The sequence below is a fragment of the Epargyreus clarus genome, unplaced genomic scaffold, assembly GCF_041222505.1.
Source record: "Epargyreus clarus isolate Ecla_fem2 unplaced genomic scaffold, WU_Ecla_fem_2.2 ptg000036l, whole genome shotgun sequence".
Classification (NCBI taxonomy): Eukaryota; Metazoa; Arthropoda; class Insecta; order Lepidoptera; family Hesperiidae; genus Epargyreus; species Epargyreus clarus.
Genome location: NW_027332241.1, coordinates 2,969,462 through 2,988,394, shown reverse-complemented (window position 1 = coordinate 2,988,394; position 18,933 = coordinate 2,969,462). Strand labels below are relative to the sequence as shown.

Sequence of the window (18,933 nt, the reverse complement as noted above, 5' to 3'; positions counted from 1 at the left end):
TTTTTTTCATTTTAACAATCACTGAGGAACAAAGTCTCTATTATTTTATTGTTGTTATGATGAAAAAGCGATAAAAAAATAATTATTGGTAATTATAAGTTTCGATTATTTGAAAGTTAATCGATTATGGTTTCTTCCGAATGATTTGAAGCTGCAAGCTGTAGCCGTAAATTGTCGTACACTGCTAAATTACCCGAATGATATAACATTGCAAAGACGCCCTATGATACTTTTTGATGTAGGATAAATTGGTTTCTGGACACATTTTAATTGAAATAAAATGTCTAATACAATTTATAAATTTTACTAATTATTCTTGTTAATAAATTATTTCGTAAATGTATGTCTAGAAGTATTTGACTTTCCAATTACGTGTTATGCGTTCATACAAAGTTAGTTCAAAAATTTTATGACATTAGGATGGCATGTGTCAAAATGGGCCTATTAGATTGTGACGACTATAATAGAGGTAACTTATTCAATTATAATTACTCTATAAACCTGAATACAGGGAATTTAGTTAATTGTCATGTCTAGAAAAGTTCCAGTTACGTTTGCCTTTACGGCCGAAACTAAGATAGAAACCGTAGACTGAAGTTTCGGTCGGTAGAAGTAGTTTTGGTCGGACACTACTATTTAATGCAAAAAAAACTTATCAATATGCATAAATATATGTCGAATAATCTCGAACAACTATTGTAACACCGTGAAATAGACCAATATTCTACAATATACAGTTGATTGGCGCATCAGTTATATTAGTATCAGCTTATGTGTGTATTGAGACCGCTCATGGTGTTACTATATCATTGTGATGAAGGCTCTGCATATGGTTACACGCGAAACAGATATCAAATACTATAAAATATAAACATATGAGTAGTATATAATATCTTTGTTAACTTTTGCCTATGACATGTATTAATAATCTGTCGTCGGTATGCATTTGAATTTACTAACTGGCAATAGAGTCATAGAGAATTCTAGTTTGAATTAGTTGGTTGTAGTCGTCGTGGTGTATAAGAGATGCAATAAGAATATTAAAGATATCCATTAAAATGTATTATCAGTGAAAATAAAAAAATCTTAAGTTATTATAAATTAAAATTTACTTGTAGATATAGCATGAGTGTCTGAAAAAAATCCCTTTCCGGCTCGAAGGATTTTTTTTTCATTTTTTTAAATAATATAGTTTAGTTCTATTATTGACTTAAAATAAATAAGGAATAGCTTAAAAGTAGATTCTGGATGAGAAAATGTGCATGTCATAATTTGTCAAAAAGGACCAGTACCTTATTACATACATTTTTGGTAATTTTTTGAAGACCAATTATTAAAATCATACAGTTCAATATTTGATATCTTTTTTGCGGTTGATATGCTATTATTTTTATTAAGAAGTCTTTGAAGTAAAAAAGTAACCATATGCAAGATTTTATAAAGTAGTTAATCTCTTCAAGAATCATAATTATAGTTGTGACTATAGTAATTGATTTTCTTTTCCGACATTGAATGGAAGATATTATTATAAATTTAGGGACAATATATTTATGTAAGAGCGATTACAAACATTACTATAAAGAACTGGATAGAAATAAAAGGCGAAATTGCTTAAAAATGTAATGTATGTCACTCCCACAATTTAGACGAATCTAACGACACCATATATGTAAAAATTCGTCAAGCCGTTTGTGCTGCAGGACGTGACAAAGAATGAGACATACACAGATACGCTCAAAAAACATTACCCTCCGCTTCGGGCACAAAAAACAGCAACGTAACTTGATTAACAGTATTTTCATTAATATTTATAAAACAATTCACTATATCAGTTTTTACTAATGTAACAGTTTTACCAAATAAAAAAAATATAATTATAATTTTCTTCCATTCCCTGTCACCACATAACTCTACCTTTCTTTTCAGTTAACGGATCGCGATCTATTATTGTTACTCATTATATTCTAATCATTGTGTCTTTACATGCAACTTCTTACCGGACTTGGTTGAAAATCGTTTATCGTTTGTATTTCGTCTCGAATTTTATGTTACCACTCATCCCCGCTGCCTTTCTGTGTTGATATTCGTTGAAAATAACATAACTAATGTGTTATAACGATAAAATGTTATAACGTTATCGCAACGTTATTAAAAATAATGTTTAAATAATTCGTTATTCGTTATATCGTTATTTTACAACGATTATGTTATTTTCATTAACTGTTGTAATATAACGATAATCATAACGTTTCGTTTAAATCATTGGATGTTCAATTATTATATATTACGACGACGAAAATATATACTTGTTTGACGAAAAAAAAAAATATTTGTCAAATATATTTTTGTTATTTAACGAATATCGATAAATATCTTCTAAAATAACATTCCTTATAAACGCATATCGTTTTATTGAATGTTTTTGATCCATGAACGCTTGTGCACTGCTTCTGATCGTATAGAACTCCGCTAGAATGCTTTTCAAGACCCAAAGATCGTTCTCTGTGCCCACTTCCAAGGATACTATTGGACCTCCCAGGGTATATGGTTTTATATTAGTGTAGTGTTATTACTATTTAATAAATATTTATTGATTTGAAATGGAAAAGGTTTTGTACATGATTTTTTATGTTATAAGATGCTCTTTTCCAAATTCTTTAAAAAGTTATGATGCAATAATAATTTCTTGTAACTGTGTATTTGATAGGTATAAATACGTTTTCTTTTTAACTTCTCGATTATTCAACGATGAAATTTGTTTTATTTCGTGAAAAGGTTGTATTGAAAATAAATTGAAGTGAATATTGAGGTGATATTGGTTTGATTATAAGCAGTAAGTCATTCTAAATAATTTCAATGTTATATATTCATGTATTACTTAATGCAGCATAATAATGCAAGCTTGGTTTAGTGTATTTGATATTGTGTAAATAGAACACCATAATATTTTTATGAGTTATGTGTTTATTAAACTTGAGATAGGTTATAGATATCTACGCACTTCAACTATAAATATATCTAATCGAATCAATCAATCAAAAATTGAAAACCTTTATTTATGTCTAGTGGATTTGAAGTTTGAAGATTGCTTCAGATAAACTTGTTATATTTGATTGCTAATATTAACGATCGTTATTTACTTTAAAATTATTAACCGTTATATTTTAAAATGTTATAAAAATATATTTCGTTAAATTATATCGTTATTTTATAACTATTAAATTAACTAGATTTATAAATCCCTGTGTGACGTTGAAATTAGTTTAAAAATTAATATTAAAAAGTTGTTATTTCTAATAAACCCCGCATGGTTTAACCCCATAGATTGCCCTTGGCCTTTTTGACCCCAAACTTTAAATTTGCTATAGCTATTCATGACAGAATATACATCTTTCAATAATACAGTCATGTCTATATTTAATAACAACCTTCACTTCACTAATAACCCTCACTTTACTTCAGTGTTGTTGAATATGTCCCAAGCGAAATCTTTGCCAATATAACACGGTCACGCAAAAAAAAACACTATATTTAATTGTATAGCAAAATTAATACCAAATTTGTATATAATAATAATATTAAGAATATTTTCAGTTAAGTTAGTTTTTACTTGGTGGGGTATTTGTTACCCCCGAAATATTCAACTCTTTTACAAACAAAAATACTTCGTGAGTATTTATATCAATGTTTAAAAATGCACATATAAATACAATAATCAATGTACGTCACTAATAATCAATGTATGTCACAAATAAAATAATGTCATAATGACGTCACTACTCACAAATATGCGATTCTCACACGACACGAAAATATTTGCTTCTAGCTTTTATTTAGCCCTAAAATAGACATCGTAAGGTATAGTTTCCCTTTCCATAAAAATAGATACGGCTTTGAATAAATTTTATTTTTACAAATATCAAAGAGAATTCAGCATATTGCCTGATTTATTATATTTTAAGGGTGCGTTTTTAGAATGATAAACCTGTTAAAGGTAGTGAGTTCGATTTGGTTAGACTCCAGTGGCACCATTGTCACACTAATTTCTGCCTTATAACAGCAGTATCGGGCAGGATTATTTACCTGGAGTTCAAACTTAGTCTTCAAGTGTTTCTGCTCATTTATAATCTATACCAAATAAGACTCCTGTTCTATTTGATTTTTTACAAAAGTCTGTAAACAGCAGTAATATGCTGATCATTAAAAACTTGACGATGGGAGAACCCTCTGTGGTACAACACCAATAACAGCAGTGTTAAGCGCTGCTGTGTTCTGGTTTGAAGGATGAGATGAGGGAGATATACTTTTCCGAGCACATTCCAGAATAAAAAAGATAAAGTAAAAAATCCCAGAGTGCCAGAATAAGATGTACAATTTTTATTCACCAAAAAGCCTTAAATAAATGGTTAAAAAAATATTCTAAAAGCGCACCAACTCCCCCTACCTTTATACCTCCCCCCTCCCACATACATATAACACACATAAATAACATATACATTGGTGTGTTATATACAGGATAGTGAGGGTCGTGCGCACAGTATGCAACACGGCGCGACGGGGGATGCTGCGCGGGAGATGGCGGATTCTGACCGCGGGATAGATGTGAGTGGTGACTTTTTTTTTACTTACAAGGGGAAACCTTCAACAAGGGGGAACCGTACACGAGGTCGTAGGAGTAACACAAGGTTTTGTGGGATTCTTACCACACTAAAACGGCCCTAGGACGGCCACCGGGGGGCGTCGTCTGCGCTGCGTACGGGACTCCGGGATCTCCAAAGGAACGCAACCGGAGTCCTCTTAGCGTATTGCCCCATCGGGCTCCACCCAGGTCAGCTTGATGCTGAGTGGCGATATCTGGGTAAAAAGATAAATATGGTTACGTATGAGTGGGGGGTGCACTGTTGAGGGACTGGAGAGCAAATAGCCTGTAACTTGTAGCGGTAGTTGGCTACGTTTGTGTTCAGTAATATGGGAGATTTTAGAAAGAAAAAGGGAGATAATGTTTGTTCCTAATAACACCGCTATTTTTCTTCTGAAACCATCGTACGACAAGTTCTAAAAATCTCTTTTCGTGGATATCTTAAGTAACTGGAAAATGTATCAGGTGGTCTTTATTAAATTTCGTTCCACTCTTGCATCTCACAATCTTTTCTCACTTTTTATCACTTTTCACTCACTCTCACTCTTTTATTCCCTCACGCTTCGCACTCCCCTCTTTTCTGCTTGTGCCTTATTCCCCTCTATCGTTCCTTTTATTCTTCCACTTTCTATTCTCGCCCTACTTCATGTAAAAGGGCATCCTCATTCTTATCTATCAGCCTAGGATCCTCCTTTCCAGTCTTACGTTTCTCTTACTTCCCCAGGGAGCTGACGACGAGGGTCGAGGGTCTCCAGGCAGCCTGGATGACACCGACCGACCAGCTTCCACCAAGTCTGGTGACAGCGACTATCCTGATACGAGTGTTAAGGTATGGTTATTGACTCAGTCTCAAGTTGGTGGTGGAACATTTTAGTTCAACTCCAGACACTAACTTTACTCGTATTTCTATCTAATAACAGTAGTGTAACGCTAGTGTGTCCTGGTTTGAAGGATGAATTAAGAGAAATGTATAACAATATGTACAATTCAATTTTTATCCGTTAATAATGGTCAATGTTGCCTACTACAGTTTGAAAATTGACAAGTTTCCAACTTTGGTGGGAATTTTTTTGTTAAAATCGATTATTAGTAATGGATGTTATTCCCAGACGTAACAGTGTAACGTAACTTCACGGACAGTAACGAAACTTAACATATATCCTAAATATTTTTATTTTTTAAGTGAAACTTGTAACAAACCGATCAATAACTAATAATGTGGTGTCGATTTTTATTAAAAATTCAATTTTTTCCTCCATTTTTTTCCCAAAACCCCCAAATGAAGTATAACTTTAAAAATCTATAAATTTGTTGTTGTTGTTCTAGCAATCGTCAACAGACAAGGACACGGACGACAATACCGAGTGCAACAGCCTGCTGGATCCGTCGGTGCTGTCGGACTTCACCAGCCAGGCGCTGGTGCTCACCATGCTGGCCACGCTCGTCAAGTACACCACCGGTGAGTAGCCACCGGCACCTCCGGGGACAGTGGCCACCGGGACAGTGGCCACCGTCGGTGCTGTCGGACTTCACCAGCCAGGCGCTGGTGCTCACCATGCTGGCCACGCTCGTCAAGTACACCACCGGTGAGTAGCCACCGGCACCTCCGGGGACAGTGGCCACCGGGACAGTGGCCACCGTCGGTGCTGTCGGACTTCACCAGCCAGGCGCTGGTGCTCACCATGCTGGCCACGCTCGTCAAGTACACCACCGGTGAGTAGCCACCGGCACCTCCGGGGACAGTGGCCACCGGGACAGTGGCCACCGTCGGTGCTGTCGGACTTCACCAGCCAGGCGCTGGTGCTCACCATGCTGGCCACGCTCGTCAAGTACACCACCGGTGAGTAGCCACCGGCACCTCCGGGGACAGTGGCCACCGGGACAGTGGCCACCGTCGGTGCTGTCGGACTTCACCAGCCAGGCGCTGGTGCTCACCATGCTGGCCACGCTCGTCAAGTACACCACCGGTGAGTAGCCACCGGCACCTCCGGGGACAGTGGCCACCGGGACAGTGGCCACCGTCGGTGCTGTCGGACTTCACCAGCCAGGCGCTGGTGCTCACCATGCTGGCCACGCTCGTCAAGTACACCACCGGTGAGTAGCCACCGGCACCTCCGGGGACAGTGGCCACCGGGACAGTGGCCACCGTCGGTGCTGTCGGACTTCACCAGCCAGGCGCTGGTGCTCACCATGCTGGCCACGCTCGTCAAGTACACCACCGGTGAGTAGCCACCGGCACCTCCGGGGACAGTGGCCACCGGGACAGTGGCCACCGTCGGTGCTGTCGGACTTCACCAGCCAGGCGCTGGTGCTCACCATGCTGGCCACGCTCGTCAAGTACACCACCGGTGAGTAGCCACCGGCACCTCCGGGGACAGTGGCCACCGGGACAGTGGCCACCGTCGGTGCTGTCGGACTTCACCAGCCAGGCGCTGGTGCTCACCATGCTGGCCACGCTCGTCAAGTACACCACCGGTGAGTAGCCACCGGCACCTCCGGGGACAGTGGCCACCGGGACAGTGGCCACCGTCGGTGCTGTCGGACTTCACCAGCCAGGCGCTGGTGCTCACCATGCTGGCCACGCTCGTCAAGTACACCACCGGTGAGTAGCCACCGGCACCTCCGGGGACAGTGGCCACCGGGACAGTGGCCACCGTCGGTGCTGTCGGACTTCACCAGCCAGGCGCTGGTGCTCACCATGCTGGCCACGCTCGTCAAGTACACCACCGGTGAGTAGCCACCGGCACCTCCGGGGACAGTGGCCACCGGGACAGTGGCCACCGTCGGTGCTGTCGGACTTCACCAGCCAGGCGCTGGTGCTCACCATGCTGGCCACGCTCGTCAAGTACACCACCGGTGAGTAGCCACCGGCACCTCCGGGGACAGTGGCCACCGGGACAGTGGCCACCGTCGGTGCTGTCGGACTTCACCAGCCAGGCGCTGGTGCTCACCATGCTGGCCACGCTCGTCAAGTACACCACCGGTGAGTAGCCACCGGCACCTCCGGGGACAGTGGCCACCGGGACAGTGGCCACCGTCGGTGCTGTCGGACTTCACCAGCCAGGCGCTGGTGCTCACCATGCTGGCCACGCTCGTCAAGTACACCACCGGTGAGTAGCCACCGGCACCTCCGGGGACAGTGGCCACCGGGACAGTGGCCACCGTCGGTGCTGTCGGACTTCACCAGCCAGGCGCTGGTGCTCACCATGCTGGCCACGCTCGTCAAGTACACCACCGGTGAGTAGCCACCGGCACCTCCGGGGACAGTGGCCACCGGGACAGTGGCCACCGTCGGTGCTGTCGGACTTCACCAGCCAGGCGCTGGTGCTCACCATGCTGGCCACGCTCGTCAAGTACACCACCGGTGAGTAGCCACCGGCACCTCCGGGGACAGTGGCCACCGGGACAGTGGCCACCGTCGGTGCTGTCGGACTTCACCAGCCAGGCGCTGGTGCTCACCATGCTGGCCACGCTCGTCAAGTACACCACCGGTGAGTAGCCACCGGCACCTCCGGGGACAGTGGCCACCGGGACAGTGGCCACCGTCGGTGCTGTCGGACTTCACCAGCCAGGCGCTGGTGCTCACCATGCTGGCCACGCTCGTCAAGTACACCACCGGTGAGTAGCCACCGGCACCTCCGGGGACAGTGGCCACCGGGACAGTGGCCACCGTCGGTGCTGTCGGACTTCACCAGCCAGGCGCTGGTGCTCACCATGCTGGCCACGCTCGTCAAGTACACCACCGGTGAGTAGCCACCGGCACCTCCGGGGACAGTGGCCACCGGGACAGTGGCCACCGTCGGTGCTGTCGGACTTCACCAGCCAGGCGCTGGTGCTCACCATGCTGGCCACGCTCGTCAAGTACACCACCGGTGAGTAGCCACCGGCACCTCCGGGGACAGTGGCCACCGGGACAGTGGCCACCGTCGGTGCTGTCGGACTTCACCAGCCAGGCGCTGGTGCTCACCATGCTGGCCACGCTCGTCAAGTACACCACCGGTGAGTAGCCACCGGCACCTCCGGGGACAGTGGCCACCGGGACAGTGGCCACCGTCGGTGCTGTCGGACTTCACCAGCCAGGCGCTGGTGCTCACCATGCTGGCCACGCTCGTCAAGTACACCACCGGTGAGTAGCCACCGGCACCTCCGGGGACAGTGGCCACCGGGACAGTGGCCACCGTCGGTGCTGTCGGACTTCACCAGCCAGGCGCTGGTGCTCACCATGCTGGCCACGCTCGTCAAGTACACCACCGGTGAGTAGCCACCGGCACCTCCGGGGACAGTGGCCACCGGGACAGTGGCCACCGTCGGTGCTGTCGGACTTCACCAGCCAGGCGCTGGTGCTCACCATGCTGGCCACGCTCGTCAAGTACACCACCGGTGAGTAGCCACCGGCACCTCCGGGGACAGTGGCCACCGAGAGACCTTCGATGTGTTGATGGTAGTACCCTATGTGGTTCGACTCCGGCGGCACCGCCACACCTATTTCTGTTATAACAGCAGTGTTAGGCGCTGCTGTGTTCCGGTTTGAAGGATGTGTAAGGGAGACATACTTTTCCGAGGCGTTCCAGCTTAGTACTCAGGGGTAGCGGCGTATCTGTGGCCGACCTCAGGTAGGAATCTAATCGTACCTGAGGTTGATTACAGTTGTCCACAGTCGGCAGTAGCCACTTACCATCAGGTGGAGTGCATGCTTAACTCCTATATTATAAAAAAAAAAACTTCAAACTAAAGCGCGAATTTGAAATATTGTAATGCTTCGTGTTTCTATTTATTTACATATATTTTTCGTTTTCAGATGAAGACGAAATACGTATCCTATATCAATATCTTGCTGAGGGATCGGTTGTGTTCCCTAAAGTATTCCCGGTCATGTACGTATACAATATTGTTTGTTTGTTTGTGTGTATGTGTGTAACAAGATAGTTTTAGTTCATTTATGGTTGTATGCGTTTTAATGTATGTTTTTACAAGCGCATTTTTGTGTGTTAAGTGTGTAGACATGTACTACATAGAGTAATACATAGACATGTATTGTATATACATGTGGATGCTTGTGTATGAGTTAAAAAAAAGCTTCCTACACTCACAGCCCCACAGTAGGATTCCCTGTGTCGTTTGTTCCATAGACACATACATAGACAAATACACAAACGCTCAGACCCAGAAACAGACATCTGAATTCATCATTTAGTGATCTTTTTGGCCGGGGCTCGAACCTAGGAACTTTTGTGCGTCAGTCCGATATGGTGACCGCTTAGCTACGCGGGTCGCATTGGGTTGTGTGTATGTACGTGAGAATGTACGCCTGTATAGTCCGCGTAAAACTGTTAGTCCGCTCTGAATATAGAAATGAGTCGCGTCGCCATAGCAAATTGTATGACTACACCTGCTCGCAACAACATCAGAACGGACTAGCAGTTTGGGGCTGACTATACTGGTGTTATTAATGTAAGTGGGTGTGGAACTGTATATATTGCATATATGAGTGTGAGTAATGGAAGTTGTAGTAAAGTAAAAATATATATATTTTACTATATATATATATATATATATATATATATATATATATATATATATTTTTTTTTTTTAATTAATAATAATTTCGTGAAGAACAACAGCATACTAAAATTGATATGAACATTGCAGCCACAGCCTGCTGGACATGAAGATCAATCACGTGCTGATGCACTGCCACGACCAGCTCATACTGAGCGCGGTGCAGAGCATCATACAGGTACGTGACGTCACCGTACAGGTTACCCTTGGGCAGAGTTAGTAAGGTTCCGTACAAAAAGGGTAAAAGCTGAACCCTTAATACACCTTTGCTGTCTGTCCATCTTTCACACGGGTTGTATATCTTGAACCGTAATAGATAGATTTTCACAGAGTATGTATGTATCTTGGAAGATATAACAACAATTACTAAAAATAATAAAGCTTCAGAATGGGATTGCCATACAACAAATTGTTATTTTTTAACGTATGTATTAAACAATAATATTGGGTTGTTCGGAAAGTCATTTCGTTTTTTCCCGATAGAGGATTTAATTGTATTTTTTCACAGCTAACTTCACACTTAAGTTGCATTGTCATTATATGTTTTTACAGCTGATATAGCAAGGCTTGTGTGTGGATAAGTTCAATTGATTTTATGCAATAGTTTTTGGTGGGTGCCCTTTTAAATATGGAGAGCAATAAGCAGCACTTTCGTCATATTTTATTTTTAAAAAAAATAACTACTGGCTATGGAGAAGATGTGTTGTCAGTACGCCAGTGGCAGAACTGGTTTACAAAATTTAGATACGGCAATTTTGAAGTCGAAGATGCACCACGTTTTGGTAGGCCGATTTGCATTAACTAATGCTTTTATCAGCCTTAAAGCATTAGTTAATGCAAACCGGCCAATAACAATACGTGAGATCGGCCAGAGTTTAAATTTATAGAAATAAACCGTTTATGACCACTTGAAAGGCCTGGATTTAAGCTTGAAGTTCGATATATGAGTCCCCCGATTTCTCACGATGAAAAAGTTGCGTCGTCGCGTTGACGTCTATGATCTGCTCCCGAAACGTCACGAAAATGATCCATTTTTGAAGCGAATAAGTTACTCTACCACTCCTACCATATTCTCCTTTATTTTTTCCGATCACTGCAATATTTTTTGGACAGTAAAACCTTTACTTCAAATAAAGAGGTCAAAAATCACCTGCAACAGTTTTTTGCAAAAATCGACCAAACAAATTAAGAACGTGGAATCACGCTCCTACCAGAAAGATCCTTACTAATATTATAAATCCGAAAGTAACTCTGTCTGTCTGTCTGTCTGTCTGGTTGTCTTTTCTTCACGCCTAAACCACTGAACCAATTTTAATGAAAATTTGTACAAAGATAGCCTGAGACCCGAGAACGGACATAGGATAGTTTTTATCCTGGAAATCCCACGGGAACTAGGGATGGCGATCTAAGATCGATTAATCGGAGAATCGATCTTTTGGACCAAAAAGTCGATTATTTTAATCGATCTCCAGTAACGGATCGATTCAGTGAATCGATCTTTCAACCCAGAAGATCGAAATTCGATTTTATAATATACCTACAGTTACTTTACTTATCCATGTTAATCGATCATCTATCTATTTATATGAAAATGAATATTTGTCTATATAACATTTATAGAATCGGAAACTATGCATTTGATCAAGTGATGATTTTTTGCAAAGTCGTTGTCCAAGAGCCCACGAGGGTTTGGGAGTTGGTAAGACCAATTTTCGACAGATGGCACCACTGTCATTCCAATGCAGATACGAATTTTCTGTTTTATGTATGTCATATTATTTCTTTAAAATGCGGGCGAAGCCGCGGGCACCACTAGTAATTTTATAAAATATTTATTCATTATACGAAAATTGTCTTTAATTTTCACAAAAATAAACGAATTGACTTTCCGAACAACCCAATAGGTAGACAGTTTAAATTATTATAGTGCGTTTCCTTCAAAAGCTGCTACAAACACAAATAATAAAAATAAATTAAAATGCCATGTTACGGAGCCTTCCGTGTGCGAGCCACTTGGCAATTTTTTTGTTTAATAGGAATTCTAGGTATTTTTTTAATTGGTGTCGGATTTTTGTTGTATTAATTTATATGATTTTTGTCATCATCAACATCATCATCACTTGAGCCTCTATCATTCCCCTACTAAACATGGCCTCTCCCAAAGTGTCCCTGTAGTCCCTGAACTAGAATAGGGTACTACGATATCCCCTGTCTGTCGTAAGAGGCGACTAAAAGGGGGCTTCGTAGGAGGAGCGTAAACTGCTCTCCCCGGGCAGAGCCCGATCGGGGCGTCCCGTCCACGGGAATCCGGTTGTGTTCCTGAAGTTCTCCACCAAGCGTCGAGGATGGCCACCGGGGGGGTTTTAGTGCGGTAAGAGTCCCACATAACCCTGTGTTGCTCCCACGGCACCGGGTACCTTTTGAAGGTTTCCCCCTCATAAACAAAAAAAGAAAACAAAACAAAAAAACAAAACAAAAGGCCTCCCCCGAGGCGTGCTAGAACACTCGATCCTCCGCTGCTCTCATCCACCCACTACCGCCACTGTTCATTTTTATCCTTATTATATTAATTAGTATATAATTTCACAGAACATGATAGCGTCGGAGGACGCCAGCCAACAACAGTTGCACTACATGCAAAGCTGCGGTTTTGGTGGTCTATGGAGATTCGCTGGACCCTTCACTAAGGTAAGTAATTTTGACCAATATCTATATATTTATATTTACTAGTAGTGCCCGCGGCTTCGCCCGCATTTTAAAGAAATAATATGACATACATAAAACAGAAAATTTGTACCTGCATTGGAATGACAGTGGTGCCATCTGTCGAAAATTGATCTTACCAACTCCCAAACCCTCGTGGGCTCTTGGACAACAACTTTGCTAAAGATCATCACTTTATCAAATGCATAGTTTCCGATTCTATAACTACTTACGAATTAAAAAATAATTAACAAAACCTTTTCTCACGGACTAAATTGTGAATCTAAACCATTCTCAAGTCCCCTTGAACACACACAACAAATTTCATCAAAATCAGTCCAGTCGCTTAGGAAGAGTTCAGTGACAACACATAAGAAATATATGTATATATAAAGATGTATAATGCTTATTAATATACCCAACTGTGGAAGAGCGAGGCGTTCCTATCACAAGTGTCTCTGACTACTTATCAGGAAGCACCGACTATAACTTTTAAGGATTTTTCTTAAATAAATATTTTTTTATATTTGTTGTTTGTTTGTATGACGTCTAGTGTGATTGTGGGCTTCTGAACGTAAATTATAAGGAATTTTGAGAGTACTAAATAGTTATATTTATAATAAAGATCAAGGATTTTATGATTGATTCAAGAGTGTGAGTGAGTGACCGACTAGAGGAAAGAAGAGGGGGAGGGGAGAGAGTATCTGAGTGTTGGTGTGAGTGTGAGCGAATGTCAGTGACTATATGTGAATGAGTGTGTTGTGAAAGTTAATGAGTATGTGAACGTGTGTGTTTGAATGATTGAGGAATCATTAAGGGGTATGAGTGAATTTGAAATTGAGTGGGTGGGTGAATATGAGTGAATGATTAACAATGAGTGTATATGGGTCAATGAGAATGTGAGTGTGTTTCACTGAATGAGTGTCTGAGTGTGAATAGGTGAATGAGTATGAGTGAATGAGTGTATGAAGGAATGATCGAATGAATGTGACGATTAAGAAAGTATGATTAAGTATTTGATTGTGTGTTTGCAACAGTAGTCCACGTATAATCCGCGTCAAATTTCAAGTCCGGTCTGAAGTTGTTGCGCGCAGGTTTAGTCGAGAGAGCCAATGCGGTCGAACAAAACTACAAGCATATACTCAGTAACAACTTAAGGGCACACTAACTTAGCTATGTGCTCGCGTCGTTCCGCTGATATATAAAATTTGCTGATGCCACGCAACTTATTTCTATATTCAGAGCGGACTATATTTGGCGCGTACTCAAGTAATGTCATCCTCGTGTCTGTGTTACAGAAGCAGTGTACGGCTGAGAGCAGCGAGCTGTTCGTGAACTGTTTAGAGGCGCTCGTGGAGACCTGCCTGCCCACCGCCCCCGCCGCGCTCGTGCCGCCGCCGCCGCCGCCCACTGACGGTACTGTAACACATAGTATTGTAACACATAATATTTTAACTGTAACACATACTGCTGTAATACATACTACTGTAACACATACTACAGTATTACATAATAATGTAACACATAGTACTATTGCAGATAGTACTATACACGTAATACTGTAACACATACTACTGTTACAAATAATACTGTAGTACATAATACCGTAACACATACTTCTGTAACACATAATACTGTAACACATAATATTGTAACACATAGTACTGTAGCAGATAGTACTATAACACGTCGTACTGTAACACGTAGTGCTATAACACGTCGTACTTTAACGCATACTACTGTAACACATACTCCTGTAATACAAAAGACTGTAACACATACTACTGTCACACGGACTGCTGTAAGACATTTTATTTCTTTTTTTTATAATATAGAGTAGCAGACGAGCATGCAGTCCACCAGATGGTTAATGATTACTGCCGCCCATGGACATCTGTAATCAACCCCAGATAGGATTAGATATTCCTACCTGAGGTCGGCCACAGATGCGCCGCTACCCCTGAGGACTAAGCTGGAACGCCTCGGAAAAGTCTGTCTCCCTTACCACACCCTTCAAAACGGAACACAGCAGCGCCTAACACTGCTGTTATTACATACTACTGTAACACAGTACTGTTGCATATAATGTGCTGCTATCTCTCTAGCTTATTTATACTTCTCTCTCTTCATTTTTGTTTAGCTCCTCCAATCTATATCTTTCTCTCCTTTCTTTTGTTATTCTGAATCGTTCTCACTCTATTGAATATTTTCCTCCATTTTGTTAAATTGTTCTTCTATGATAATATGCAAAAATATCATCGCTACTTTGCAAGAAGAATGGCACAACTCAAAATTCATTTTTCTGGTAAAGATACAATTTATTCCCAAACATTTCCTATTTTAATATACGACAGTACATTTATATAAATAACAACTTATAATTGTATTTATCATTTTTTCAATTCTCATTTAAATAAAAGATTTCGAAACGAAAACATTGTTAAATTTTAAACTGTCTCTCCTGAAAAATAACCTTTTTTACTTGTGCCATTATTCTTACAAAGCAGCGACATATACCTTTTTAATTCGTAACAATTCCACTCTATTCGCAATTTGATTAAGAAAATGCAAGTCTAATTAATTAATTATTAAACTAACATTATTAAATTTCAGTTTCGGGCGATATGAGGCAGTCAACGCTATACTGCTCTGGGCGGGAAACTTAACGAACTCACAAGGTACGTTGATACATACGGTTACGTTCGGGGTTCGATTCCGGAGGAGTCAACTGAGGAAAATGTGGGTGTGGTCACAAGGAATTACTACTATAGGCATGATGACGGAAATAATCAAAGAATAAAGGAAATAAATGATTTAAGTCGAAAATATATTGAATTGACTCTAAAAAAAAACTTGTAAAAAAGTGATGCATTTTTAATAAAAAAAAATAAGATTATTTATATTTTCAATAAAATAGAAATATAAAATACTACAGTCGGTCATGTTGTCTGTAACGTTAATGGGAGCGAATGACGTCACACCTCACTACGCATCACCGTAACGCTTATATCTTTATGTAATGTTGAGGCGTGACGTCATCAGCGGACGCCATGACACCTGGTCTTCTCGCGCTTAATACAAAATAGGAAGAAAAATTCCTATCATTTGAGTTTTCGTGCTATATTCAAAATAGGTGAAATACTATTATTTGCGTTAAAACTTAATTTATTGCCAAAATAATATTATTTCTGATTTTTTTTTTATAGAAAAGGATTTGAAAATCTGTCATCATGCCCATTATTATGAAGTAATTTTAATATATTTAACAAATATAACGATTTAATGTGCGCACAAATTTTAATTCTTATTTATTACAAAAAAAATATCACAGTTTGGTACATAATTTATTATAAATAAAATATAAGACAGTCAGTTGCGATAAATACCGTAAAAATGTGGTTTACTTGGTGATATTTTAATTAATATTTTAATATTAAAAGCCTAATATCAACTTATAAAGATAATAAATAATACTATTGCGCTGTAATGGTTCATCTATATCTACAAACGTTGTACTTTATAATATAGAAGTAGCAGACGAGCATGCTGTCCACCTGATGGTAAGCTACTGCCGCCCATGGACATCTGTAATGAACACCAATTAGGATTAGATTCTTACATAAGTTCGGCCACAGATGCGCCGCTACCTAAGGACTAAGCTGGAACGCCTCGGAAAAGAATGTCTCACTTACCACACCCTTCAAACCAGAACACAGCAGCGCTTAACACTGCTGTTATAACAGAAATAGGTGTGACGGTAGTGCCGCCGGAGTTGAACCACAAAGGGTTCTACCACCTTCCTTACAATACCGTACGTGTCAGAGATAAGTCCTATGGCCAGTAGCGTAACTATATCCATGGGAGACCCTTGGCAAATACATTGCATGGGGCCCTAATTTTTTTTCTGACGAATACGTACTTTAATGATTGTTTGGTCCTGGCGACCTTTTTTTCACTGAATTACACAATTTTTTGTTTACTTTTGAGCTCACAACTTTTCGGATCGGGGGCGTCATAAGGTCGGGGGCCCCATAAGGTCGGGGGGCCCATAAGGTCTGGGTCCCATAATGTCGGGGTCCCATAACGTCGGGGCCCCATAAGGTCGGGGTCCCGTAAGGTCGGGGGCCCCATAAGGTCGGGGTCCCATAAGTTCGGGGGCCCCATAAGGTCGGGGTCCCATAAGGTCTGGGTCCCATAATGTCGGGTTCCCATAAGGCCGGGGGCCCCGTGGCATTTTGCCAGTTCTGCCACCGTTCAGTCACACCACTGATTATGGCCTATGGCCTAAACCTCACTCACTATGAGAGGAGAATGGTGCCTAGCAGTGGGACAGTAATGGGTCGATGCCGAACAAAGTCGCTGATGTAAGCTAGTATTGTAAAATAGTAAGGACACATTCAATGTATGTGGATATAAATGAATCCTAACGCACAATGTGACATCATCCTTAGAACATTATAGAATCTTGGAGGAATCTATAAAATATATAGAATTAAGGATATGTCGATCACCTTAAAGAATTTTCACGATAATTGTAATCAAGGCATTTTATGAATCAAATTTATTTTAATAAATTTAAATGTAGGGCCGGCCCTAACTTGTGAACTTAAGTTACAGTTTAACATAAAAAATGTAGCTGTAATATTAGCTGTATTCTTGTTAAAAAACACATTATTGGAAAAAAAAATGTTGCCATTTTTTATAAATTTTGTAGTAATAATTGGCCAAAATGTTACTATCATTCACCTACATACGATATGCATTTACAAGAACGGCGTATTTTAATTTAGGTCCAGTGTAGGATCTAAAAGCTAGGGCCGGTCCTTTAGTCAATATAATCCGTTAATCCTTAACGTTCATTTTAAACGCACTTTAAACACTATGTGTGAATAAATGTCTATGTTGTCGTAATGTGTATAGATATAAAGCTTTCGTATACGCGGTCGTATGTGTGCGTGTGTTACATACATAAACTACTTATGTGTTACGTATCAGCTGTTATTTGAATTGAACTCCTAATAGTTTTTTTATAGAAAAACTGAAAAAATATTTCGTTGCATTAAAAATCGAGGGAGATTTTACCCCTTAAGGGGTTAAAATTCGACCCCCTAAGGGGTTTGTTTCTATGCCAAGTCGGATTTGGAGGTGTGGAGGCCTTGGGTTAATAAAAAGCGGTGGTATATGTTTTCGAAATAATGGATTTTTCTTTTCGTCAAATGTCTAAAATATATTGCCAATTAATATAATTATTTGAACAACGAAATTAGTAATGATTTAAATACAAGTAAAATGTGAAAAAATACTGTTTGGGCATTAAAAAAACCTGAAACAGCTGATTTTTTCTGTATTGCGGAAAGTAGTCCTGCCTACCCTCCTCCAAATCAGATGGGTTGTATGCTCGATTGCTAATTCTATTTTATTAAAACTCTCTTATTATCTCGTATTAGATTTATGGAAAGTATAAATAAATCATATGTACCTGGTTGACGGAATTTTTCGTTTAAATTTGCTTATTCATTTTGAAAAATTGATGATACAGCATCTCTTCTCTAAAGATCTGTTTTAAAAATATTTGTAAAAACATTGTGTCGAATATAATATCACTATGTTTGATAGACATCCTCATAATTAAGGGTATTCGTATTTATTGAATCTACCTTCTAAATAAATGTAATTGTAAATATAATTTATTGAAAAATAAAATTAAAACTGAATTTTAAGGGACAGTTAAGTGAGATAATACAAAGGCCAATATTAAATGTATGGAAATTGAAATATTAAAAAAAACATTAATTAATCATTAATTATACATTTTTGTGTATAAATTAATTTAGGGCTTTAATGCAGACTTTATCTATTTTTTTTGTTCTGAAAGTTAAATATAAATATCGAATTTTAAATATTTTTATAAAAAATATTTTAAAATACATCCTTGCAATAACTACTACATAAGTTCATTATATAAACTAATTTATGTTATATATAATATTAAAAATAATTAATTTTATAAAGAATTGATAGTTATCGTTAGT

The 18,933-nt window shown here is 40.3% G+C and overlaps 1 protein-coding gene across 1 annotated transcript in view; it reads left to right on the top strand.

The window, feature by feature from the left end:
- Window positions 1–15,761, top strand: part of Nf1 (neurofibromin 1) — a 78,376-nt gene extending 62,615 nt beyond the window's left edge. The window contains 8 exon segments of the mRNA XM_073092595.1: window positions 4,516–4,602; window positions 5,364–5,468; window positions 5,966–6,098; window positions 9,438–9,513; window positions 10,289–10,376; window positions 12,788–12,886; window positions 14,200–14,317; window positions 15,515–15,761. Coding sequence (XP_072948696.1) covers window positions 4,516–4,602; window positions 5,364–5,468; window positions 5,966–6,098; window positions 9,438–9,513; window positions 10,289–10,376; window positions 12,788–12,886; window positions 14,200–14,317; window positions 15,515–15,567 — 759 coding nt within the window. The 3' untranslated portion in view covers window positions 15,568–15,761.
- Window positions 15,762–18,933: the final 3,172 nt, after the last annotated feature.